The sequence below is a fragment of the Phyllostomus discolor genome, chromosome 7, assembly GCF_004126475.2.
Source record: "Phyllostomus discolor isolate MPI-MPIP mPhyDis1 chromosome 7, mPhyDis1.pri.v3, whole genome shotgun sequence".
Taxonomy (NCBI): domain Eukaryota; kingdom Metazoa; phylum Chordata; class Mammalia; order Chiroptera; family Phyllostomidae; genus Phyllostomus; species Phyllostomus discolor.
Window position 1 is genome coordinate 80684770 of NC_040909.2, and position 27531 is coordinate 80712300.

A 27531-nucleotide genomic window follows, 5' to 3' on the forward strand; every position below is an offset into this window, starting at 1 on the left:
AGCATAAGTAGCAGCCAGGTTGGATCAGTTTGGCTTTGCCTGGAAGCCTCCGAGCCTCATACAAATAGTAACCATCTATTCAGATTGTTAGGTAGCTCATGCTGGGTGGCCCTGGGCAGAACACAGGTAGTGGCTGATCCTGACCTAAACCACCCAGGAAATCCCAGAGCTCAGTGGACAGCTTGAGACCACATTGGAGGACCATCACCCTGCACCTACACAACTAATCCTCCATGGAGGGCAGAGGTTGGTAGTCAGTGGTCACGGCCAGTCCTTGCAGCTGACAGGCCTGGGTAAATCCCTCCCACTGACCTGCCAACAAAAATCAAGGCTCAACTGCAAGAGGAAGGTGTATGCAGCCCACACGGAGGGCGCACCCTCAGCACCCTGCTCGAGTGAAAGGAAAAGGTGTGCCATAGGAGCTTATAAGATACATGCTACTAAGACAGGCAGTCATAGCAGCTCTACCTAATACATAGAAACAAATGCAAGGAGACAAAGAAACATGGCCCTAATGAAAGAACAGATCAAAACTCCAGAAAAAGAACTAAACAGAATGGAGGTGAGTAATCTATCTAATGAAGAATTCATAACACTGGTAGTAAGGATGCTCAAGGAATGTAGTGAGGACCTCAATAGCATAAAAAAGATCCAGACAGAAATGAAGGATATACTAATGGAAATAAAGAACAATTTACAGGGAATCAATAGTAAAGTGAATGAAGCCAAGAATCAAATCAATGATTTGGAACATAAGGAAACATAAAGTAACTAATAAGAACAAGAAACAAAAAGTCCAGAAAACTGAGGACAGTTAAAGAAGGCTCTGGGACAACTTCAAGAGTACCAATATTTGAATCATAGGGGTACCAGAAGGAGAAGAGAAAGACCAACAAATTGGACATCTTTTTGAAAAAATAACAAAAGAAAACTTCTAATTTGGTGAAGGAAATAGACATGCAAGTCCAAGAAGCACAGAGTCCCATACAAGATGGATGCAAACAGGTCCACACCATGACACATAATAATTAAAATGTTAAAGATTAAAGATAAAGAGAGAATCTTAAAAGCACCAAGAGAAAAGCAGTTATTTACCTACAACGGAGCTCCCATATGACTGTCAGCCGATTTCTTAAAAGAAATTTTGTAGGCAAGAAGGGATTGCCAAGGAATATTCCAAGTGATGAAAAGCAGGGACCTACAGCCAAGATTGCTCTACCCAGCAAAGCTATCATTAAGAATTGAAAGGCAGATAAAGAGGTTCCCAGACATGAAAAAAACTAAAGGAGTTTATCACCACCAAACCACTATTATATGAAATGTTAACGGGACTTATTTAAGAAAAAGATCAAAACTATGAACAATAAAATGGCACTAACCACATATCTATCAACAATGTAATCAAAAAACAAACTAAGCAAACAAAAAGGACAGAGACACAATCATGGATACAAACAGCGTTTTGATGGTTGTCAGATAAGATAGGGGTTGGGGAGAATGAGTAAAGAGGTGAGGGGATTAAGAATTGTTTCTGGCTGGTGTGGCTCAGTGAATTGAGCAACAGCCTGAGAAGCAAAGGGTAGCCAGTTCCATTCCCAGTCTAGGGCACATGCCTGGGTTGCAGGCCAGATCCCTGGTGGGGGGCATGTGAGAGGCAACCACACATTGATGTTTTTCTCCCTCTTTCTCCTTCCCTTCCTCTCTCTAAAAATAAATAAATAAAATCTAAAAAAAAAAAGAAGTACAAATTGGTAGTCACAGAACAGCCATGCAGATGTAAAGCAGAATATAGGAAATGGAATACCAAATAACTTATATGTATGACCCATGGACATGCACAAAGTGTGGGGATTGCCTGAGGGAGAGGGAGGTGTTGGGGCGGGGCAAAGGGAGAAAAATTGAGACAACTGTAACAGTATAATCAATAAAATATAATTTAAAAAGGAAAAGAAAGTGACCTCTAGGGGAGATGAGGAGAGAGTCCTTGTGTCCTAGGCCACCCCTGGTCTCATCTGGCCTCAGCAGCAGAGAACTCCCTCTATGGGGAAGCCTTTAGAGAGGAACCATTAATGTCACACTGTGGTCTCACCTTCTGTGAAGAACATTTGATGGCATATTTCTCAGCATGTATCTCTAACCTTCTTTACAGTTTTCAGTAAGAATACAAAAAGCAATTTACACTAAAAACAGTCTAGTTTCCTAAGTTTATTTTCTGGTCCTATAAAATCTAACTTCTTATATAGTGAAAAAAAACATCATATTTGCGACTGTAACTACTTTTGGACACTCACAGGAAATGCTGAGTAAATGCTATTAATGCACTAAAAGTTAACTGACATAAGATAACAAGATGCATTAAAATTATACAAGAAATAACATAATCCTTAAATAAAGAGAATTGTGATCTTTGACAGAAAAATATTTTTAAATTTGTTCTCTCCCCAGTTATCTGGTATGAACTGTTGCTTGCTGTTAATAATGTTAGCCAAAGTTGGCAGGAACTCCCAAAACTAGAGCTGATATGAGTTTGACTATTCTATCTGCTTCTCTAAATTGAAATAAGCAGCATGTGAAGTATGTAATAAATGTGACATTCCTGCAAAATATAAGAAAACCCACAACAAGTAAACAGAAATATCTGTGTCACTTTAAAAGAGAATATTTACACCAAATAATTCCCAAACTAATTTCTACTGAGTCTATTTCAGGGTTACTAAAGATCAAGAGATAGTGTCAATTAAAGAGAGATTTGAATAAATCACAGGAAAAAAAAAAGAACTGATCATAGAGCTCAGGTTTTCTATGTATTCCTGTTATTCTACTGCACTGTTTTTTTAAAAATCCTCACCCAAGGATATGTTAGAGAGAGGAAGGAGAGAGAGAGGGAAAGAGAGAGGGAGGGAGAGAGAAGAGAAAGAAACATCGATGTAAGACAGAATCATCAATTGGTGACTCCCTTACATGCCCAAACCAGGGACAGAACCTAAAACCTAGGTATGTGCCCTGACTGAAGATTGAACCCATAACCTTTTGGTGCATGGGACAACACTTCAACCAACTGAACCACCCAGCCAGGGCCTGCTGTACTATTTTCTCCCTTTGAAGACTAAAAGTGAAACAGGACTCTCCAGGTTGAAAGGGGAAAGGTAAAGGGATAACAGGTATAGGGAACAGTACCACTGTGATTCATTCATTTATCAAATATGTGTTGAATACTGAGTGCCTGTCATGCACCAAGCTCTGGTCTAGCCTTGACATAAATATCTGTGAAACAGTATAGGAATACAGAGTTAAACCAACATGAGAGTAGGGCACAAAAAGTTGTTGAAAACAACTGCTATGCTCACTTAGGTTGCAAACAGTGTTACACTGCAGGCTAAGAGAATTAGACATTATCCTACAAGCAGGTTTTGCTTTAGATTTAGCTCAAAAGAGGTTTTGCTTTAATGGGGTGACTACCTATTCCTTGTTTTAAAAGGAAGACTTTAGAAACAGTTTGCAAGATGGACCAAAGAGGGAAAAAATAAAAAGAATGTAAATTGTTGAGAAGCTCCTCCAATTAGGTAGGAAGGAAATGATAAAGGGCTGACATTGAGGTTGTAGCCATAGGAGTACAGATCTATTCCTATGGCTACAGAAAGGACGCAGACCTATTTACCACACAGTACAGCAAAGTCTTGATCTCCAACTGGCTGTAGAAAATAAGACAGACAGGGAACCATGGACGAGGCACAAAAGCAATGCTGAAGAAGTAAAATGGCAAGTTAGTTTTGCACACTCTGGGTTGTGCAAACCCATAAATTTCAAGGAACGCTTGCTATCTGGTAGGGAGTTAAAAATAACAGTGCAGACTTCCGGCCAAGATGGAGGCGTAGGTAGACACACTGTGCCTCCTCACACAACCAAAATGAGGACAACAATTTAGAAACAAAATAACAACCAGAAATGACAGAAAATTGAACTGTTTGGAAGTTGGACAACCAAGGAGTTAAAATAGACACATTCATCCAGACCAGTAGGCGGGGTAGAGTTGGATGGACAGGCAGAGAGGGGTCACCACACAAAAAGTGCTGGCACCGGGCATGCAAGGCACCCTGGGCGTGCAGGCAGTGGTTGGCAGACCCTGGGTGCGGGGTGGCAATGGGCAGACCCAGCAAGGAGGCGACTGCGAGGTGAAGCACTGTGTACCAGGCAGCTGGCTGACCAGGCAGTCCCACTTTCATGCACAGATAAACCAGGCAAAACTGGGGAGCGAGACAGACTGTGCAGCCCAGGGTCCCAGCGCCAGGAAATAAGGCCTCGGGGCACTAATTTAAAACACCTGTGGGGTCTCCTCACAGGAGAGTTTCTTGGGGAGATCCACAGGGTCCTGGAACATACACAGGCCACCCACCCAGGATTCAGCACCAGAAGAGCCCAGTTTGCTTGGGAGAAGCAGTGTAGGGGACTGGGATCCAACTGAGAGCAGAGCATGTGCTATTGCTCCTTTCAGACCCCACACCCACATACAGTGTCACAACCTAGCAATTTGCCCATCCTGGTGAACACCTAAGGCTCTGCTCCTCACTACATAAGAGGAGCACAAGACAAAAAAAAAAAAAAAAAAAATGCCCCAAAGGGAAGAACAGATCAAAGCCCCAGAACAAATACAACTAAGTGACTAAGAGGTAGCCAACCTATTAGATGCACAGTTCAAAGCACTGGTGATCAGGATGCTCACAGAATTGGTTGAATTTGGTTGCAAATTAGATGAAAACATGAAGGCTATGCTAAGTGAAATGAAGGAAAATGCACAGGGAACCAACAGTGATGGGAAGGAAACTGGGACTCAAATCAATGGAGTGGACCAGAAGGAAGAAAGTAACAACCGAACAGAAAAGAATGGAGAAACAAGAATTCAAAAGAATGAGGAGAGGCTTAGGAACCTTCAGGACATCTTGAAACGTTCCAACATCCAAATTATAGGGGTACCAGAAGGGGAAGAGGAAGAGCAACAAGTGGAAAAGTTATTTGAAAACATAATGAAGGAGAACTTCCCCAATCTGGCAAAGGAAATAGACTTCCAGGAAGTCTAGGAAGCTCAGAGAGTCCCATAGAAGTTGGACCCAAGGAGGAACACACCAAGGCACATCATAATTACATTACCCAAGATTAAAATGGAGGAGAGAATCCTAGAAGCAGCAAGAGATAAGGAGACAGTTACCTACAAAGGACTTCCTGTCAGATTGTCAGCTGATCTCTCAAAAGAGACCTTGCAGGCAAGAAGGAGCTGGAAAGAAGTATTCCAAGTCATAAAAGACAAGAAGCTACATCCAGGATTGCTCTATCCAGCAAAGCCTTCATTTAGAATGGAAGGGCAGATAAAGTGCTTCTCAGATAAGGTCAAGTTAAAGGAGTTCATCATCACCAAGCCCTTATAAGATGAAATGTTAAAGGGACTTATCTAAGAAAAAGAAGATAAAAAACATGTATAGTAAAATGACAGCAAACTCACGATTAGGAACAACCACATCTAAAATAAAAACAGAAACAAACTAAGCAAACAACTAGAACAGGAACAGCACCACAGAAATGGAGATCACATGGAGGGTTATCAGCAGGGGAGTGGGAGGAGGAGAGGGGGAAAAAGGTACAGAGAATAAGTAGCATAGACAGTAGGTAGAAAATAGACAGGGGGAAGGCAAGAATAGTATGGGAAATGTAGAAGCTAAAGAACTTATGACACATGGACATGAACTAATGGGGGGGAATGTGGGTGGGAGAGGGTGTGCAGGGTGGAGGGGAATGAAGGGGGGAAATGGGGCAACTGTAATAGCATAATCAATAAAATATATTTTAAAAATAAATAACAGTGCGTATATTCATATGCATACTTTTATAAATTTATACATAGCTTTACAGTGATATCCTACAGAGATATAACCCATTAAAAGAAAAGTATCGAATGCTAACTGTGATAATTTCTGTATAGAGCTATATTTTCTTTGTATTATTTATTACAGGAAACCTAGAACACAAAAAAATATTATTTAAAATTCTAATATATATTTAGCATATATATATAGAGAGAGAGAGAGAGAGAGTCACTATCATGCATATGAGGGTATGTAATATATACCTTGGAATCAGGGACTATTCATTTTAAAGGAAATGAAATATCAACTAGCCCAACTACCCCATTTTACACATGAGTACCATACCTAATATTCAAAGTTACATGATATACTCAACAATGACTCTTAAATACAAGTTACCTCAGAAGGCTGAAAACAGAAACATTATATAAAAACTTAAAAAGAAGAAAACAGTACAGCAGAAAATGAAATACTTAGGAAACCCAAGTTCTGTGTCTAATTCAGCCATTAAATAATCAAAAAAATATCTTAAATAAGTCATTTAACCTCTGTTGGGCTTTGTCTTCCCATCTGTAAATAAAAGAATTGGATACCTATAATTTTAGTAGTAGGAATTCTTAAATATTCTAAAATATAAAAAGGATTTCATAAAGTAACAAACATTAAAAATGGAAGACAAATCCTATCCAGCTTGCTCCTACAAACAGTAACAACAAAAATAATGAAATGGTGTGTATATTTTACTTCATGTTAGTTAGCAAGAAAAAATTTCTATGTGCACCATCTTCAACAGGTACTTTTAAAATGACTGTTTTCTATTAACTGTCGCAACACCTTTTGTTTCCTCAACTGTAACCTATAAATGTGATGCTTATAACAAGGTTCTTTTATTAAAATAAATGGATTAGTTGCTGAAGATGGCAGAGTGAATACTTACATTTACCTCTGTCTCCTTAAGTCCTATTAAATGATGGTAAAGAATGAATGAAAAAATTAGAAGCCCTCAATATCGAAGAGAACAGAATGGAAACAAAAAGCACATAAGGCATTTCACAATGTTTTAGTGGACAGAGAATGTGGAAGAGTGGTAATTAATAAAGCAGAAGGAGGGAAGCTGCAGCTAAAATACATGTGGAAGGATGAAGCTGTGAAAAGAAGTCAGTCTATTTTGAAGAAAGGTGGGGGACTCAGTCCTGTGGGAATTACAGAGAATGAGAAGAGAGGCTGAAAACAAGGGGAACAATGAATAGAATATAAGCAGCCCAGTCAATTTTCCATCAAGTACAGAATATCTGGCAGTAGGGCCCTTAGTACCCTGGCAAATTAATGTTTTTTTTTTTTTAATGTTTCCAATGTTTTTTTCCCCTCTGCTCTACAAAATAATTGAATAAATTGTCTAGAGAAGAAGTAAGTTTGGGAGAGCTGGTTATGGAGCGATAGATCACTTATCCAAGCAGTAAAGAAAAGAATCAAAATGACAGCTGTTCAACTAAGTCTGAACAGTTAACACGGACTAAAGCAGGAGGGCTCCCACTAGAGGGCTCTCCGCAAGGTGACCACAGGGATCCAATCCTGGCTGGGAGACTGGGGCAGTGCCCTCTGACTCTCTGTGCTACTGTTCACTAGACTATAAAATGGGTGAATAACTATACATATTTATAGGATTGCTGTGAGGAGTAAATAAGTACATAGCTCTCAAACAGTACCTAAAAAATGTAGATTTAAAAAATTAATCAATTTCTTACAGGCCCAGTAACCACCAAGTTTTATTGACAAACTTCGAAGTTGAAAAGGACAATGTCTGGAGACACATTTAATTGTAATGACTATGGCTGCTACTGGAACCTACTGTATAGCAGCCAGGGATGCTGTTAAATATCCTACAAGGCACAGAACAACCCCCACAATGGAGAATTATCTAGTCCAAAACGTCACTTGTGGCAAGGCTGAAAAATTCTGGACTAACTGGACCCCATAGCACCCAGCAGACCAGGTGTCAGAGCAATGTAAATACATTAAGAAGGGTCGAGGGAAGAGTAAGGAGTAAGATTCCAGGATGTCAGAATGGCTATCAAGTGATCCAGACACAGTATGAAGGGATGGAGATCCAGAAAAAAGGTTGACAGACTGGTAGATAAAGGTGTAATCAGGGAACTGGAGAGCATGACAAGGATAAACTGTGGTCCAGGAAAGGGCTCAGGAGTTTGAGAACCTGAAGATAAAATCATTCCAAGTGATAATGACACAGAAATTATGGTATTTTGTTGGCCAAAAAGTCTGCATGGTTTTTCCCTTAATAAAAGAAAAACATTTTCCATTTTCACTAATAACTTGATTTATCTGGATATTTTTAGTGTGTCAGCTATCTCTTGCATGGTATAATGTTGACTGTTCTCAATTAATGTCTCAATTTGATCGATATCAACTTCAACTGGCCTACCTGACTGTGGAGCACCATCCAATGAGAAATCTCCAGCAGGAAACCTTGCAAACCACTTTTGACATGTTCAATCACTCATAGCACCTTCTCCATACACTGCACAAATCTATTTTTTTGTGCTTCAGTCACACTTTTATCTTTCTTGAAATAATAAAGCTTAACATGCTGAAAATGTTGGGTATTTTCTTCCATCTTCAATATTAAAATGGCTACAAAAATTCACTGACTTTTATATATTTTTAAATGCATGCCAATATGACAGCTGTCACTATACAACCTAATAAAATTGTTTGATGAAGTTAAAGATAACTAAGCACTACTAGAGGCATCTTATGGAAAAACCAAATGAACATTTTGGCCAATCCACTATGCCTGCAAGTGAAAGACACTGGAAATGAAAGGGTTAGAATATGACATGGAAAAACTGTGCTGCCAAAGTGCTGGTAAAATCATCATTGTAATGCTGAAGTCAAAGAAGGGTCAAGTATGAAGAGGAAAACAGAAAAGCTGTGCCCTTATCTATGGAGTGAGGGCTATTAAAGTAGGAAAGGCCAAGTGGAAGATACTAGAATTCTCCTGCCTACCAAACAACTAAATGGAAGGCTATGCCACATTCCTGGAGGCACTGCAGCAATTAGTGTCACCATCAAGGACGTGAAGGTGCAGTGTGGGGGGATTCCCACCACATCCCCATTCACCTGCTTATGTGGCCCTGCAGAAAACAGATGTTCTTAGAGAAGGACAATTTATTATCATAAACTTAATCAAGTGACAACTACAGTTGCAGCTATTATTCCAGATGTGATTTCATGGCTAGAGCAAATCAAATATCCCCTAGCACCTGATAGGCAATAATTGATCTAACAAATGCTTTCTCTTCCTAGACCTGTTAGTAATAACTATATACCTGATGGTTACACAAATTCTCCAACTCTATGTCACAACCTCATCTACAGGGACTTTCATGGCCACTCCATTCCACTGGACATCATGCTGGTCCATTGCACATGCTGACTGAACCTGGAATTAGAAAACTGCAAGTATTTTAGACACATGGTAAGTCAAGTATGCCAGAGGGTGAGAAATAAACCCCACAAAAATGCCAGGCCTTGATTAAATTCCTGGGACCAGTGGTCTGGGTTAGGTCAGGATACACTTTCTTACGACTAGAAAAAAGCTCAATGCCTAGCGGATCTCTCTCTTTTTTTAAATCCTTACCCAAGGACATGTTTACTGAGTTTAGAAAGTGAGGAAGGGAGAGAGAACAAGAGAGAGAGACAGATAAACAGGCAGACACTGATGTGAGAGAAACACATGGATCATTTGCCTCCCCTCCACATCCCAACCAGGGATTGAACCTGCCACCTAGGCATGTGCCCTGACCAGAGATCAAACCTGCAACCTTTTTGTGTATAGGACAATGCTCCAACCAACTGAGCTGCTCAGCCAGGGCTCTTGTGGGTCTCTGAATTCTGGAGGCAACAAATACCTTATTTGAACATGCTTCTCCAACTTTACCAAGTAACCCAAAAAGCTGCCAGTTCTGAGTGGGGCCCAGAACAAGATGGCTCTGCAACAGGTCCAGGCCACCAGGCAGGCCATTCTACTGCTTGGTGTTTACAACCTGGCACATGTGGTGGTGCTTGGAAGTCTGTGCCACATACAGATGCAGAATGGAGACTCTGACAGACCTCTCCAGGTGACTCACAGGGCAGAGGTACAATAGCCCTGAAGGACAGTGGTGAAGGAATAGTTGCCCAGTGGGCAGAATGTTGAGCAGTGCACCCAAGTGATCCTTTTGCCTGGGCAAACACATGGCTAAAGTATGGATTTATGTTGATTTGTGTGAAGTGACTAATGATTTTGCTGGATGGTCAGGGATTTATAAGGAATATGACTGGAACACAGATGACAAGATGGTCTGGGAAAGACATGTAAACAGACCTCTATGAATGGACACAAACTGAGAAAATAAATGAGTCACATGTGAATGATTTCTTCAGCAAAGAGAAATCTTAATAATCAGGGGACATGATAACCAGTCCTGTGGACGTCAGTCAACCTCTTTCCTTAGCTACTCCTGTCCCTTGCAAATGGGTTCAAGAAGCACATCCCTACATAGCAGTAGGGATGTGCTTCTGTTTTAGGAGTCAGGGAGTATCTCAACATGTCCCAGACCACCAGCCAAGTAGAAATATCACCATGGTGATATCACCCTGAGCTTTTGTGGGATGGAGCTTATATGTGGATTTAGAAACAACGACTTCTACTTGCCCAGGTTGATCTGGCTACCAACACTGCTAAATGACCAAGTGCCAAGAGGACAGACCAGTACTAAGTTTCCAATATAACATCACTCCCTGGAAGAATCAGCCAGCCACCAGGTGGCAGGCTGATTACATAGGACCATTCTAAATGAATGTATTACCACTGGAATAGATACTCTGAATATGGATTTGCTTTCCCTACCCACAAAGCTTCTATCAAAAGCACTATCTATAAAGAGAGAATTTTGTATTCTTTGTTATAGTACTCCTCACGGCATTGTTTCTAACCAAAGAAATAATTTTACAGGAAATGAAGTGGGAAAATGGGCTTTGGCTTAAGGAATTCACTGGTCTTTCCAGTGCTGGACCTGACAGACTAATGATTTTTTAAAAATTAAACTTTCTATTTGAGACCATTGTAAATACATACTCAATTTTAAGAAATAATACATGGAGAACCCCTACACCATTTACCCAGTTCTTCCAATGGTAACATCTTGTAAGACACAGGAAACTGATTTCACCAGTTTTTATACAACTCCATCACATGTGGAGGTTCCTGCATTCACCACCACCATCCAGTTGCAGGATAGTTCCAACACCACAGGGACCCCTTGTGTTGTCCTTTCACAGCTCTCTACCTCCCTTCCACTATCTCTCTTTCCTAACACTTAGCATCTACTGATCTGTTCTCCATCTCTATGATTCTGTCATTTCAAGAATGTTACTCAAATGGAATCACATGGTATAAAACATAAGCCTTTGGGACTGCCTTTTCTACTCAATATGATTCCCTTGAGAGTCATTCAAGCTGATGTGTATGAACTGCTTGCTCCTCTGTATTGCTAAGGACCAAAGTTCATCTAACCATTAATCAGCTGAAGGACATCTGGGTTGTTTCCAGTTTGGGCTATTTCTAGTAAAGCTGTTAAGAACATTTGTGAAGAGGTTTTTATATGAAAGTACTGTTAAGTTTTAATTTCTCTGGGATCAATACTCCATCTCAGTGTGTACTTATTTCCTTTGGGAGAACACATCTCAACTAGGTCAGGGGACTTGTTGAGTCACCTACTCCTGGACAGAGCATCTACCATTCATCCTCTGTCCGTTGCAAACACCAAGAGTTTCCAAATGTTCAAATTGAATCAACCCTGTTGAATTTTATTCCCAAATCTCTACAAACCAGGCTCCACTCAAATGTGGATTTCCTTTATTTCCTGTTATTTAATGCCAATCAAAATAAACCTAAGGGTTATAATCGTGGTATAAAATTTAATATGATTTTTTTAAAAATTTAATATGATTTTAGGAAAAACAAAGTAAAACAAAATCCAAACACATTAAAAGGAGGGAGTGAGATTACTGAGCAAAAGCAAGACTTAAAAAAGATATATAAATAGTAAAAGCTAATGCTGCCTTAAGAAGTCATAAGAGTCTGACCGCTTATAATCAAATCATATGACTACTCATGAAACAAACACATAGAGAATATTTTCATGTTTTCCTGTAGAAAGGTATATTATTTACAAGCATTTCATTGGTGTTGATAAAAACTTACTTTCCCTAGAGATTTATATCTACTTCAACACACTTGTTCATTGTTTTTATATTTACTGGTCATTTCCTTTAAACATGGTTTGAAAATGTTAGATTGCATTATGATACTGAAGATTTCAGATGATTTTTATTACTAACTCAGAAATAACGCTCCTAGAATCCTCTAATGTAAAATGAGGGGCACCATGGTTAGAAGCAAAATGTTTTCAACATTCCCTTCATGTACGTTTTTCAAATATGGGTATAATTTTTAAAGTTGTCAATATAAAACTAGTATGAAAACAGTGTTAAACTATATGACATTACTACTACATTGATTTAGCAGACTTAAAACTTACATTAAAAATATGAGACTTTTCTGCTGTATGTTGAAACAATCCAGTAAATAAACTGTGATTTTGGGTTTTCCCAGTATTCTGAAAATATAAAATATCTGTTTAAATATTCTGTGGTCTGGAATATTCCAGCATTTTGAAGTAAAAAATACCAATAAAATATTCATGATAAAGTTAAATTTGCATAAAATCTATATATCACTAAAATGAAACTATAAACTGTCTTGTAACATCAATATTCTACATAGATAAGCTAAAATAGTAAAATGTTATCCTCCATCTTAAAATAATTAAATGTTCTATTGTGTGGCCTTAAACACTCTTGCCAATCATTTTTTCACTGTGCTGAAGAATAATATGCCATCCTCTACCCTTAAGGAACAGTAATACTCATATAATAGAAAACCAATTCTTTGCTCAACTATTGCCACCTTGTGGCTGTAAGATGGGTGATCAGTTATAGCACAGGTCTCAATCAGTTTAACAGGTTCTACAAATCTCTATCGACCTAAGAGAGTTACAGGTTTTAAAATATTTTTAAAAAGACACAAAGCTAATGGACTTAAAATATATATCTTTTATTAGTCCTCTATACATATTATATTGGTTACAGAAATGAAAAGAACTTGGTCCCTACCCCAGAGGGCGGGGGGAACTAGTTGAAGACACAGATGCATAAACCAATATTAAAAGTAACGAATGAAGCAAAGAAAAGTGGGAAGTGAGCATGGGAAGAGGGCATCCCTCTACACAAAACAATGGAATATTTCATGTCATTTAAACTTCACATCCTTTTAACTAGTAATCTCACAGAAATTTGAGATAAGAATTCATGAACTGTCCTTGATTAAATTCCTACCCGCAGAGAAAAGTTCCTTTAAAGGATAACTTGCTTGGCTCTTACTGAATATCACTTATTTCTGAGGCCGTACATATAGATACATAAGTCTGTACTTTAAGGATAAGAATTAAATCAATGGGTACACACATCCACTGACAGAACCATAATTAAAACCAGCACTGTCTGAATCTGGAACTTACACTCTGAAACAGTAATAATATAGTTCAAAACTGTACCAACCAATTTGTGAGTTTTTAAGTATGACTACTTGTACTTAATTAGCTTACATTTATATATGCATATATAAAATCTCCAAAAGTTGCTCTTTCTAAAATATACCCTCCAGTCTTGAGAAAATGAGGAAAAGAGAAAAGGGGGCTTTAACACTTCCCACAATAACCATCAGTGCTACTTAAATTTTTTAAAGTAAGCAAATATTGCTTTGTAAAATTAATTTTTCAAAAATCCTGAGCACACAATAGAGATGAACTTTATTCATTCTAAGGATACTTGTAAACAGCATCAGCAACTTCAAAAAGTAAAGTGAATCCCTGGCTGGGTGGCTTAGTTAGTTGGAGCACTATCCCATACATCAAAAAGTTGCAGATGGTCATGGCACATACCCAGGTTGCAAGTTCCATCCCAAGTTGGGCATGCATGGGAGGTAACCTATCAATATTTCAATCGATATTTCGATATTTTCCCTCATATTGATGTTTCTCGCTCCCTCTTCCTCGCTCTCTAAAATCAATAAATATATCCTTGGATGAGGATTTAAAAAAAAATAAAGCGAAAGTTTCTTTCATAAAGCTGAATCTCTCTACACCTAATTACTGTTCATATTTCTCATCATAAATACACAAAGTCAGAAAAACACTAAAAATTTCCAATTAATATTAAAATCAAAAGTATTTACATTTATCTTATTACTCTTATAATTGTTGATCAATTATTATTCTCGATTAGATCAAAACTGGTATGTTCAAACTTGTACTATTTTCATTTATAAACTGTTTTTGAAGTTCAAATATGCACTACGTGTACAATTCATTCATTCACCCATTTGGCAAATACTGAGAGCCCACTAAGGGTCAAGCACTGTGCTAGATGCCAGGCATTCTTTTTTCTATAATCCAGGACACCACCAGTCTGTGAACTGTTTGGTACTGGTTCCCAAGGAGATAAGTAGAGAAACTCTTTGTTTTCATGTAACTTAATATTGCCAGACATCCAATCTCACGTACGCTGAATCTAGTAATGTCTATTTTTTCCATTTCTTTTACCTACCAAGTCTATTGTATTTTATAAAAGTACTGCCTGAAACAGATGGGAATTTTTAAAAGTCATTTACAGAGAAGTGAGACACTGACAGGTTAAACTGTTCTGCTCAAATTCAGAGAGACAGTAATTCTCTCATTTACGTATCCACTGAATTGCAGTAAGCACCACACTGGAGCTACAGTCTAAACGAGACGAGCAGAGGGCCCAGCAGCCTCTTCGGTGTGAGTCAGATTCGCCTGCGAGTCCAGGCGAATATTGCCTCAAGAAGATACGAGCAAAAGAGTGTGGACTTGGCAGGTCCAGAATGTAAAATACCGCACATAAGCACAACAAAAGGAGGAAAATCAGCAACCAGGACCCCAGTTCCAAGTGGCCTGTGGGCCCTGAAGCACCCCGGGTCCACGTTCCAATCACTTCGCCAGGCCCCGCCCAGTATCTTAGCCTCACCCGCCCAAAGCCAGGCTAGTCCCGACTCGGGGCTCCACGGTCTAAATCAGGGCCTACCCGACGCTCGGTCGCACCTCCCCACGCCGGGCTCCGCCCTACTCCCTGCCCCGCCTGCCACAGCTCTGGCACAGCACCCGCGTCTTACCCTCGTCCGCCCAGGCTCCTGCTTGTGCTGCAGCTCCGACAGCCGCTCCAGGGCACTCGCGAAGCCGCCTGGGCGCGTTCTACACTCCGTAAACTCAAAACTCTCACTACCGAAGTGACTCTCAGTGCCTACGCCTCGACTTGGCCAAGAGAAGAGGAACACGCGCAGGAAATGACTCTCGGAAGTCAAGGCTCGGGTCCGACACATCGCCGCCATGTCTGCTCCAGCTAGAACCTTTGACCTTTAACCTCTCCGTCAGCGTTGAGGTCAGGGGTGGAGCAACGAAAGCTCCGCCCACTTGCCGAAGAGCTCTAGCGACCGGATGGGGTGTTGCAGTCGGCGTGCCCTCGGAGTTGGAGGTGAGGTCGGTAATGTTGGAAGACTTAAGTTGTTGACGAACGGTCCACTTCTGACAGACATCCATTTAGTTTAGGTGGAAAGCGTTTTTCAACCCAGGAATTTCGCCCTCCCAGGCATCCCGTTGGCCTTGTCCTGCTGTAAATTCTGTAACGCTACACTCGTTGGTCCCTCAGCCTTCGCTTGTGCCCCAGGTGGGCTCGACTCATCCCCCACCGCTCTTCAGGTCTTGGTTGGAACCAAAAATACGTACTATGGTGCTTCCCCGGTTTTCTCTATTCCATTTTGCACTTCTTAATATGTCATATAGTTGACGCACAGTAATTTTGTTCAGCTTCTGCACCCCCGACTTCGTAAATTCTGTGAGGGCAGGAATTTTGCTATTCGATGGTTGATCCCTTTTCAGACATTTGTGAAATCCTGGATTCATTTTATCTGTCTTGCCTTTTCTGTCTCCAGTCCGCCCACGTTACAAAGATACTAATTATGCCCTGACCGTTATGTCTCAGTGGATTGAGTGTCGGCCTGTGAACTAAAGGGTTCCCTAATGGATTCTCATGGGACTTGCCTGGGTTGCTGGCCAGGTTCTCACTTGGGGGCCAGCGAGGGGCAACCACACATTGATGTTTCTCTCCCTCTCTTTTCCCCTTCCTTCTTAACAATGAATAAAATCTTTAAAATAATACTAATATTTCTGAGACCTGTTTGTCACCTCTACAAATCTATAATCTTTTAGGCAATTGGGAAATTTCAGAATGTGCATAAATATGCACTACCAAAGCTTCCCCCAGCCCACTTCACTCGTGATTTTTCTCCCTTTTCTTCCCAATGTTAATCCCCAGAATTAGCCCACACTCTTCAAAACTGGGCCAAACACCCTACGTGAAGTTTTGTGAATTAAGCTATCCACCCACCTTCTACCCAGCAATTTTAATTAGTTATGCAATTATTTATATGTAGTTATTTTGGGGGGAGGTGGCAAGCACCCTTTCCGATTCATTTACAAGTACTTGGACAGAATGGATTTTTATGTATGACCACAATCCCTATTTTAATCATGTGTTCATGTTTTTGTCAATTGTATAATCAGACAGTATACAGAGCACTAGAAATACACTAGCCTTGGAATGGTGCATAATTGTATGAATTACATGCTTACAGACATTATTATTAGCCAACTATAAAGTAATCCTTACAAATTCAGTAAGGGGCTTAAGACAAATTCTACTCCAGGTGAGTTCTTCCTTCTTGGCACTTAAACCATTTATTTTCCTTGGCCATTACTGAAGTCTTGGGTAAGACATTTTGCGTTATTCTGTTGCTACTTCCTTTTTCCCTTCAGGGAAAAGTGTGGTAAATTATAACAAGCATTGGCCTGTGACCTTAAGAATGCTTAATTCTAGTCCTGACTCTAATCCTGACCCTAGGCAAGCCAATTTAATGTTAATTTGTTTCCTCACTTGTAAAGCCAAGTTATGAGACTCTGTGTTAAATTTAAGGAAGTGTGTGTAAAGTTAACTACATCAGTATCTACAGGATAAGTGGGATTAGTAATATCCCACTTAAATTCAGATTTATTATGTTTTTTTCCTGCCTCAGCCAGATGATAAATTCCTTGAGGATTGTGACAACAGGCATTTTGGGACAAATCTTCAAGTTTTTAACATGTGAGGGAGTTCATATCATCTGATTTCAAGTTATGCTAAGTTCTTTGCCTTTGGTAGAGCATCAGAAGCATCAAATGAGAGGAACTGTAAAGGACTGGCCAAATCAACAAGGAGATATCCACACACTGTCCTTGCCTATTCAGTCAGCAACTATAACATCAGCTCTAATGCAGTGCTTTAACATCTTCATGACATCTCAGGGATTTTGATCCTGTACTACCCTTTGAACCACACCTTCTTTAACAACAGGCCTCTTTCTTCCACTATAGCAGGGGTGTCAAACTCGTTTTTAACAGGGGCCACATCAACCTTGCAGTTGCCTTCAAAGGGCTGAAATAATTTTAGGACTGTATAAATGTAACTACTCCTTAACTGTTAAGGAGTTGAAATTACATTCAGCCCTTTGAAGGCAACCGTGAGGCTGATGTGGCCCCCACTGAAAATGAGTTTGACACCACTCCCCTATAGCTTGCGAAATGTTAGTATACTTTGTAAAAACATTAGTAATGGCTGATGGCAAGGAAAGTGAATGGAAAATAGTTCATGGCCTGGCTTTATATGGCCTGACTGTGATCTCATCTATAAAAAGGTGATGCTGTCATGACTGGTGTGGCTGAGTTGGTTGGGCATCATCCCACAAAGTGAAAGGTTGCCAATTCCATTCTGGGTCAGGGTACATGTCTGAGTTGTGGGTTTGGTTCCTGGTTAGGTGCATACAAGAAGCAACTTGTTTCAATGTTTCTCTCCCTCTCCCCCTCCCTTCCCCTCTCTAAAAATAAAAATATTAAAAAGGTGACATTGCCACACCCTTGAGTAAAATACCAAAGGAAATGAGTGTATTGTACAATGCCCAACACCTACTGAAAGCTCAATAAATAGTGGCTACTAGTGGCTTAAATGGAGGTGACCAGGAGGTGATTAGAAATTCATGCCTGTGAAGCATACATGAAAACCTGGAAAAAAAGATAGGGCTAACTATACATTGGAGAGATAGTAGTGTCACTCTAGATAGTCTTTTCAGCCATAGATATGAATAAGACCATTAAGGAGATAATGTATGTAATGGGTTGGCCAAAAAGTCCATTTAATTTTTTCCATAAAACACATTTTTCATTTTTACCAATAACTTTATTGATTTGGATATTTTCAGTATGTTGGTTACCTCCCATGTGGTAGAATGTTGATTGTTCTCAGTGTCTCAATTTGATCACTGTCAATTTCAATTGGTCTACCCCCACTGTGGAGCATCATCCAGTGAGAAATCTCAGCACTGAACTCTGCAAACCACTTTTGACATGTTCAGTCAGCCACAGCACCTTCTCCATACACTACAGAAACTTTTTTTTTTGCATTTCAGTTGAGTTTTTACTATTCATAAAATAATAAAGCATAACGTGTTTAAAATGTTGGATATGTTCTTCCATCTTCAATATTAAAAATGGCTACAAAAACATTCACCAATTTTGGTGTTTTTTCAAAGTGCAGGTTGATATGACAGCTGTATCAATACAGTCTTACAAAATTGTTTTGAATGAAGTTCAAGACAACTCAGCACTACTAGAACCATCTTATGGAAAAAAACCAAATGAACTTTTTGGCCAACCCAGCAGAAAATGAGTGAGGATAGGCAATGACATTTAAGAACGTGAAAGAAAGGAATATCTGAAAATAGTCAAACTGGAAAATAACAGACACTCAAGCCTAGAATCCAAGGGATTCTTTAAAGCACATTGAAATGGAGTGTTAAAGTTAAAGATAACTACCCACCTAATATATTCAAATAACAAAATTGTTTTATTCTGTGTTCTATGAAAACTACCACATTAAAATAATCACTGCCAGCCAACCTCATTAAGTAACATCAAAATTACATATGCGAGTTGGCAAGAATTTTGGTTGACCTACAGCATTTATTTAAATATGAAATCCTGGCAGGTGACAGGCATATGCAGGTCCTGCCCTCTTGTGGCTTCCAAATTGAGTTATTTTGGATTATTTTGGTTTCAGAATCATCAGAACATGAAAATTGTGAAGTCTAAGGTTTACAGTTTACTTAAAAGTGATAATGCTTTTATGTTAACTGTCACCCAACATGGTCTCTGTAATTGATCCAGTTACAATGGGATAGTCACTAATTAATGGTCTTCTCACTAAGGGCAAAATCTGATTTTTCATCTTGGTTTTAAGAGCTATGAAGAAATGTATACAATGTGATTAAATTTATATGGAATTATAGAAAATGCAAACTAATCTATACTGACAAAGCAGATGGGGTAAGTAGAAGAGGGCAAAAGGGAATGATTACCAAAAGGCATAAGGAAACTGGTGAATGGGACAATGGATGTTTATCATTGACTGGTGATGGTTTCATGGGTATATAAATATGTTGAAACATCAAACTGTACACTTTAAATTTGAGCCATTTTTGTATTTCAATTACACCTCAATAAAATTGTTTTTTAAAAAAATAAATATATGTGATTATGACACAGGACTTTATGTAGCATGACCTCTGACCCACACGGCACGTACTCACGGACAAATGCCTCTTAGTGGTCAGCATACAGCATTTTCAGGGTTTTTTGTTTGTTTCAAAGATTTTATTTATTTTTAGAGGGAAAGGGAGGGAGAAAGAGAGGGAGAGAAACATTGATCAGTTGCCTTACACTCTGACTAGGGACAAACCTGCAACCCAGGCACATGTCCTGACCAGGAACCAAACCAGCAACCTTTCACTTTGCAGGACATGGTGCAACCAACTGAGCCACACCAGGCAGGGCTGTTTTGTTTGATACACTGATTCTGTTTTGTTTGATAGCTGCTTATGGTTTTTTTCCATGTTCAGGACACGAAGTTATATTTTTTCTCAACAGACAGGTAATACATAAAGACCCATACCCAAATTATAGAATATTTATTGTTTACAAATACTATACAAAAGAGAAATAGACAGTGTGTACTTCTTGATGAACAGATCCAGAAATAGTGATTCCAAATTAAACACGCTTTTTTCTCTATTTCAGTTGTTTCTTTGAGTTACTAAGATGATAATCCAGTGAGTTCTACTTTCTTTCATTGATTACTTTGGTCTCATAAGCATTAGAATTCTTGCTTTATTTTCCACAAACTCTGTAAACCAAAGACATTCCCTTGTTAGGAAAAGACAATTTCAGGGATGATTTTCTCTGATGCTTCCTGAATCCTTGAATATCTGAGATTTGCCCTCAAGTTGCTGTTTTCTTAAAGTGTCAAACAAAACACAACAGAGTAGAACTGTGAGCTCATGACATTGAATCTTCCACAAAGATAATTTTGAATAATTTTTCTAAAACCATGTCTATTTTTCTAAATTTATTCTCCCTCTACATTTGACTACTTTTAAGAGGTAACTTACTGTACAGTAGATTAAATCACTTTTAGATTAAGTGTAGTGATTCTGATTTCTTCTTCCACAGCCATCTTCATTACTCGCATACACCCATCCTACTTTCCACACCTATTTCCATCACTTCTCACCATAAGCTAAAGAGACTTGGGGATATTTCACTTAACTAAAAATATTGCCATCTTACTCTATTTTGCCTTGTTGACAAGATAGTAATGGCAGGATGCTTAAGAAACTTATGATGAAAAGTTAATTTTGATAAAAAATTTGAAAGATGACACAGTTGACAGAAAAATATAACTTAAGGGTTATGCTGAGTAACCACAATATTTCTATTTAAAAAAACAGATCTATTCCTCTGGGACAATGCTTTAATGGCCCTTCCCTTAAAATCCTCTATAAAGAAATAATTTATAGTATGTATAATGATTTAAAGCAGATGGTAAAAAAAGCCTCCTTTAAAAAAAAATAGCATAGACACCCACTGACTGTTTAAGACAACAAGCTGTTTCCAGACCATTGGTCTCATAATAATATAAATATTGAGACCTATACTATTAGTATATGTAATTTATTAAGCTTTCACATGTAATAAAGCAGAGTTTCAGTTGCATCTAAAGTGCTAACAAAAGCTCTAGTAAGACAGGCATCATGTTAATTTATAACGGTCAACACTGCATTTTCAAATGTGGTTTTCCTAAGATAATTTACGGTGAAGTAAATCTAGTCATGCTTTATAAAAATTCTTTAGGTCACTCCAAGCTTGGCAATTAACATTTGGCATAAACAATAATAAAACAATCACAACTTGATAAATAACAAATACCGTATTGTAGGCATATCCATACACAGCATAAGGAAAAGGTAGTGGTGATGAATAAATAAGTATTAGAACTAATAGAGCACCGTTGCCTCTATGCAAATATTTCCAAAGGCTTTGGTGCATTCGGCCCTGACACCCAGTTTTTGAAGTAGGAGACAGTGTCTACAGAATCATTTAATAATTTTTAACACACTGAAAACAAACAGGTAGAAAATGAGTTGATTTTTATTAATGCATTAAATTCTCGAGTTATCACCAACCCCTTCATGTAATCAACTTACATTAGTCTGTGTGCTTATTTTTAAACGGTACTAAATTAATTAAATGAAGACAGGGATGTTTCCCCTAATGTGATTGATTTTAGCATTTTTAAGTATAACTAGATCTAAAACCTTGCTGACTTTTGAGCTGAATATTTGATGAGAGTATTCCTATTTTAACCTGATAATACAGCATGCTCAATTCAAAATATATAGGCTATTTACTCTGAAACTCAAATTTAATCTGGTGAAAAACAGGTCGATGTAAGTGGCATAAGAACTAGTACACTGAAATGATTACTGTCACAAATAGTGACTAGGATGTGAGAGGTCCACTCTCCAGTCACTAAGGAGTTTGGATTACTGTACATACTGCCACTTGCAAAACTCTTAATAAGTTGGATGTAGAACTGATTACTTATTTTGATGTCTTCAGACACCCAAGATATAAAATGACCTTATACCAAAACAGTGTCTACTCAAAAGTAATTTTTGTAGCTGGTAGTTCTTTGGAGGTAAAGAAAGTTATGCCGAAACTTTTAATAACCAGGATTCAGAAAATTTAAAGGAACAATTTTAGTTAGAAATCAAATATCCAGAGGTACAAAAAGGAAAAATAGAAAATCATATAGAAAACAGAGATCAAACCAGCATCCCCAATCCAGAGCAGAGCAATTTTGTAAAGTAGGAACACCATTATGATAACCTGCTGCCACTCAATTCATTCTAGTGAGGGCCCCCAGGTATACTACACATGTTTTTGTAATGGTGCTTCCTAAATAAAGGGCCTGAAATGCACATTGAAGGATGTTTCCCAAGTACAGAGGTGAAGATACTTTTATTTTATTCAATCCACAGACTATTTGGTCAAAAAAATATGTAAGGCTAAATAAAAGCGCATGGGGTGGGAATTCATGGCAATGAACATTGACAAGATGTGCTTGGGTCTTGCTGGCAGCATCTGGCAGTGGGTAGCAGAACAAAGGCAGGATCTCACAGGCCCTCCCGAGTCTGTTCTGGAAGAGGTTCCACGGATGTGGCGCTAGCATTTGCAGTTGAATTCAAGACTTCTCCAAAATCACCACCAGCAGGCTTGGTTCCCCCTACTTTCGACTTTTAGAAAGTTCGGAAAGGAAAAAGACATCATGAAACACACTTAAGTGGGTCTGCATAAAGTTAACTCAGATTTTGCTTTTGAGAACAAATCAGGAACCAATAGCTCAGTGGTTCATTATTTTACACATAGGAAGTTTAGTACTGTTGTAGTGTTTGGTGCAGTTCAATAGAAAAACATGTAGTCTTCCCTGCTGAAATATTCAGGTTTGTAAATTCTGTCTCTTTTTTTCCCCCTATCTGCTGTTTGTTCTTCACAGGGAAATCTGTCTGGAGAACTCTGAAAGGCCTATTATTCTAAAATGTAAATTGAATTCTCTTTATATTTGGATGACACTTTGTCGCCCATCAAATTGTGCATTCAGCAACACTCATTCACATATATGATAGACTTCAACAAAGGAAAGGAACATATGTATCTTCCCTACTTACAATGCCAACTTTCTCACCCATTGCTAGTAAGAGTGTGGCCCAAGGATGCAGACATCACCTGGGAGCTTGTTAGAAATACAGAATCTCAGCTCCACCTCCCCACTTCCATCTATCTATCTACTGAACTGAAATCTGCACTTTAACAAGATTTCCAGGTGCCCCCTACAGACTGGATAGTGTGAAATACTACTCCAACTTATCTGGCCAGAAACTGGGTCAATAAATGTGTCTTGATGAAGATACCTGCTTTACTTTACATTTGTAGAATATTCTATATGTTCAGAGCCCTTATATATGTCACTTCATCCTTAACAACACTGATATCTATGTTACATCTCATTAATGAACAACAAGGAAGTGACTACATTGGGAAACCAGTCAGTGACCAAGGATACAACTCACAGTGGGTTTAACTTGACCTTGCTCTCAGCTCACTCTTAACTGACTTGCCAGAGACTCATTAACAACTGGAATCTAGCTGAAATTTTCTTTCTCATTCCTTTTTGGTCTTCCATCCAAAATCTTTGGAAAATGTGAATAGCTTGTATACTGTCTATTGATCTATTAAGACATTCCCTGATCATAAGAAAATGTTAAGACTCCTTATAATTCAACATGTCTAAAACAACTCCTCAGGCACCTGGGAGTAATTGTGATCTGGTGATCTGCCTCCCCTCTTACTTCACATCTGATCAATCACTACCTTTTTGTCTGTTGTTTCTAAATTCTAAACACCTCTCAACTTTGTCCCATTGGCACTAACTTAATTTGCCATCACTTATGGCCTGGATTACAAGCTAACAGTATTTGGTTTTCTCTCCACAAGCAGACCCTGTTTCTATAATTTAAAAATAAGGGGCTATAGCCCTGGCTGGTGTGGCTCACTGGGTTAAGTGCTGGCCTGCGAACTAAAGGGTCTCCGGTTTGATTCCCAGTCAGGGCACATGCCTGGTTTATGGGCCAGGTCCCCAGTAGGGGCCACTTGAGAGGCAACCACACTATGATGTATCTCTGTCTCCCTCTCTCCCTTCTCTCTCTAGGGAATAAGTAAAATCTAGAAAAAAAAAGCCTTCAAAAAATAAATAAAAATAAGGGTCTACATCACAATTATGAAACACTAAATCTGAATATTTGTTTTTAAGTTGATTTATATAAAACATTTAAGATATTCATAATCCTTAAAAAATATCCACCATAATTATCAGAATTAGCTTAGGAAGAAATGAACATATGGGCTTTGCCCAACTCTGTAGAGAAGACTGCGCAGTAGATGGGAACTAAATGACCTTTCCAGTGACTTGGGATCCTAAGAGTGGATGCTTTTATAATTTTGAATATAATCTTGAAGATAATATAATTTACTAAGTTAATAAAGCTAATCATTATGGGAAAATGCCCACCTTCACTGAAATCAAAGCAATCAAAAATTAAAACAGTGAATCATCAATGATGATCACCATAGGATCATCATCATAAGAATGTCCATTATTGAACAAACAACATCCATTATAAGGCATATGTAAGCAACCATTACACATAATATTGAGAAAGAATACTAAACGATATAAAAATGTTTATGATGTATAGTTAATCCTTTTTTAAAAACTTAGGAATCTTACATACATATAGCACTGTCTCTGGGTGGTAGGACCAATTTTTTGTTATACTTTTGTGCTTTTCTATATTATTTTTTATTTTCTACAATAAAATTTATATTAAATGTTCTCCCATTACAGAAGTATTTGAAGTGCATAATGCTAAAAGCATCACAAACTTCTAAAGTACTATTGTTTTTTAAATCATGCATTTCTTTTCAGCACTTAGAATGCTACATATACAGTCAAAAATTGATTAAAAGTTGATCACTTTAAATATCCATTAATCATGTAAAGAATAAAGTTATTACAGTTGTTATTTTAGAAAGTTAGTAATTTGAATAATTTACCCACACCAAAGAAAGTTCAGGCACCAAAGATAACACAAAGACCCTGTTCACCTCTCTACTTGCCTTTAAGTTTTCAACCTTTTCTTCAAATGATTTGAAAGTTGGAGAGTTTCTGTGGAGAGAGACAAAGAAACAAGTAGTAAAATCTTGAGCACTGAAAAATAACCCTAGCAATTTTGAAAACATCATTAGTTGACTGTATTCCTCATAACCATTACTGTCAGCAAAAGAACAGTTGTATTTATCTATACTACAGGTGTGCAGACGTACACACAAATATGTGTTATGTAAGATTATCCACCTGTAAGATTTTTACAATGATGCTTTTGATCCCATGAATAGAGACAGTCTTGTGACAAGGAAACAAGTCAGGTAACACATTAATGCTGTTACTTTCCCAGCCAACTTGTCACAGTACCAGAAAATGCCACTATTGGGTCAGTTTAATTTTGGTAAGCTACCATGCTCTAGAACTCATGTTTAAGTTCACTTGTTGCGTGGTACAGTTCCTTTGTGAACCCATGTCACCAAGCAGGACAAGTAGAACAGAAGAGGTCCCATAACAGAGATCAAGTTCCCAGGGGGCTTAGTAATAGGGAAGAAGAGACAAAGGAAGGAGCACAGAAATGTGGCTTGGCCTCTTCACAAAGCTGCCCCACTGACACAAGCTCTCTGAGCCCACAGAAAGCCTCTCCACACCTTCCTGTTATTCCACATTAATCAAGGAGGTTTACAGTGCCTATGTTGCTCTTGTTAGGGTGTGTGAAGTTCTTATACCGTCCACCCAACCTCAAATATCCTTCCTGCTACCAAGATGAAAAAGGTTAAGACAGGAACAGGGTCTTCCTCTTTCCCCCAGTGGTGATGGGCAGCCATTCCCAAATTGTGGTCCCCAGACCAGCTGCATCGGCAGCTCTCAGGAAGCTGTTCACAATGCTGATTCGCAGGTCCCACACCCTAGGCTGACAACATCAGAAACTAGGTGGGAGGGTGGCAAGCATGGGGCAGTCAACAAGCCCTCCAGGTGGTTCTGTTGTACATTGACATTTAAGCCAAATATCCTGTTAGAGACCCTCTGCCTGCCTCTCTAGACAGGTAGATGAGTTTATAACAAAAGCCAATTTGCAAGTGTTTATGAAAGAGGATGAAAGAATTAAATCACAGGTGGCTCCAAACATCACAATGGGTGGAGGGCCTTGGAAATGAAAGAGTGGAGAAAGGGGATTGTAATAAACTACTGTGAACAGAGGTAGGGGCACCTCTCTCTGTGAAGAGGGGGTTTATTACATGAGTCATAGTCACATTTTCAATGAAACAAATTTCAGATACAAAACAATAGGTTAACAAAATAAAAATATTACTTTATTTTTTTAAATCAAAACACTTAATGGAGCTCTTGCACCCACCCTAACATTATGGGAAAAGCAGATGAAAAATGATCCATGTAAACATGCAGTTTGTTTAGAACTCTAAATCCCTAATTCAGAACAGTTCAAGGTAATTATCTCAATACAGAATAAGAAAGCAGAAAACCAACTATATTTTGTAAAAATATACTTTACCTCATAGCAGGCATGCTAATTGAATGTTGAATGGAGCGTATACTAAGGCAGCATTAAAAAGAGACGGGAATGAAGTTATTTAGCACAGTAGTGATTAGGCATTATAAAATAAACAAAACTTAACTTCCTAGGAGCTTGTCCCTTTGGCACCATGAAGAATTATCTAGTTTTTGAGGTGGGGGAGATCAAAGTTATTCCAGCATACTTTATTTTTATTCCTCAGGCAATTGGACCCAGGTAGTTAACAGAGCTAATAATTCGGTCTTGCATTTTTTTGTAGCATGTTGGAAACTGTCAAGTGCTTTCACCTGTATCTATTGGCCATTGAGCACCAAGGCTTAGAAGTTTAAATGACTTACTGAAGATCACAGCAGAATAAAGAATGGAACTTGGGTCTTTGGGACTTCTAATTTAGTGTTCACCATCTCCCCTCAAAAACCAATGCACACACACAGGTACACACACACAAGCCAGGCAAGGAAAGGGCTCCTTGGCCATCTTTCTCCCACATATTTGTTACCAGAACGGGAAAGTTCAAAACATACCACTTACTTGGTGACATTAAGTGATTTATATTATCCCTCCTTAGTAGTAAGAGTATCAGTTTTCTAATAAGAGACGCTTGTAGTTCATGCCAATTAAACTTATTTTTTTTAAGATTTTATTTTTTTTAGAGGGTAAGGGAGGAATAAAGAGAGGGAGAGAAACATCAGTGTGTGGTTGCCTCTTGTATGCCCCCAACTGAGGACCTGGCCCACAACCCAGGCATGTGCCTAGACTGGGAATTGAACCAGTTGACCCTTTGGTTCGCAGGCCAGC

At 38.7% G+C, this 27531-nt stretch overlaps 2 protein-coding genes and 1 long non-coding RNA gene across 18 annotated transcripts in view; all 3 read right to left on the reverse strand.

Annotated features, from left to right (window-relative positions):
* The window catches only part of MRPS28 (mitochondrial ribosomal protein S28), an 89816-nt gene extending 74336 nt beyond the window's left edge, over window positions 1–15480 (reverse strand). Inside the window, exon 1 of the mRNA XM_028518099.2 lies at window positions 15169–15480. Coding sequence (XP_028373900.1) covers window positions 15169–15384 — 216 coding nt within the window. The 5' untranslated portion in view covers window positions 15385–15480. The remainder of the gene's footprint in view (window positions 1–15168) is intronic.
* Window positions 15481–20091: 4611 nt separating this feature from the next.
* The window catches only part of TPD52 (tumor protein D52), a 112150-nt gene continuing 104710 nt past the window's right edge, over window positions 20092–27531 (reverse strand). For 6 of the 16 annotated variants that reach the window (XM_028518096.2, XM_036031057.1, XM_036031052.1 and 3 more), the window contains 3 exons: window positions 26713–26754; window positions 25214–25262; window positions 20092–22773 (listed from right to left, as the gene is read on the reverse strand). In XM_028518096.2, the coding sequence (XP_028373897.1) occupies window positions 22654–22773; window positions 25214–25262; window positions 26713–26754 (211 nt within the window). In that variant the 3' untranslated portion in view covers window positions 20092–22653. Of the gene's footprint in view, window positions 22774–25201; window positions 25263–26708; window positions 26755–27531 lie in introns of those variants that run through there. The other 10 variants (XM_036031051.1, XM_036031047.1, XM_036031045.1 and 7 more) reach the window with 4 other exon arrangements.
* On the reverse strand, window positions 23009–24134 carry LOC118501693. Its single transcript, XR_004904327.1, has 2 exons — window positions 23332–24134; window positions 23009–23300 (listed from the first exon to the last, which is right to left on the reverse strand). It is a non-coding gene; the product is annotated as an uncharacterized LOC118501693 (long non-coding RNA).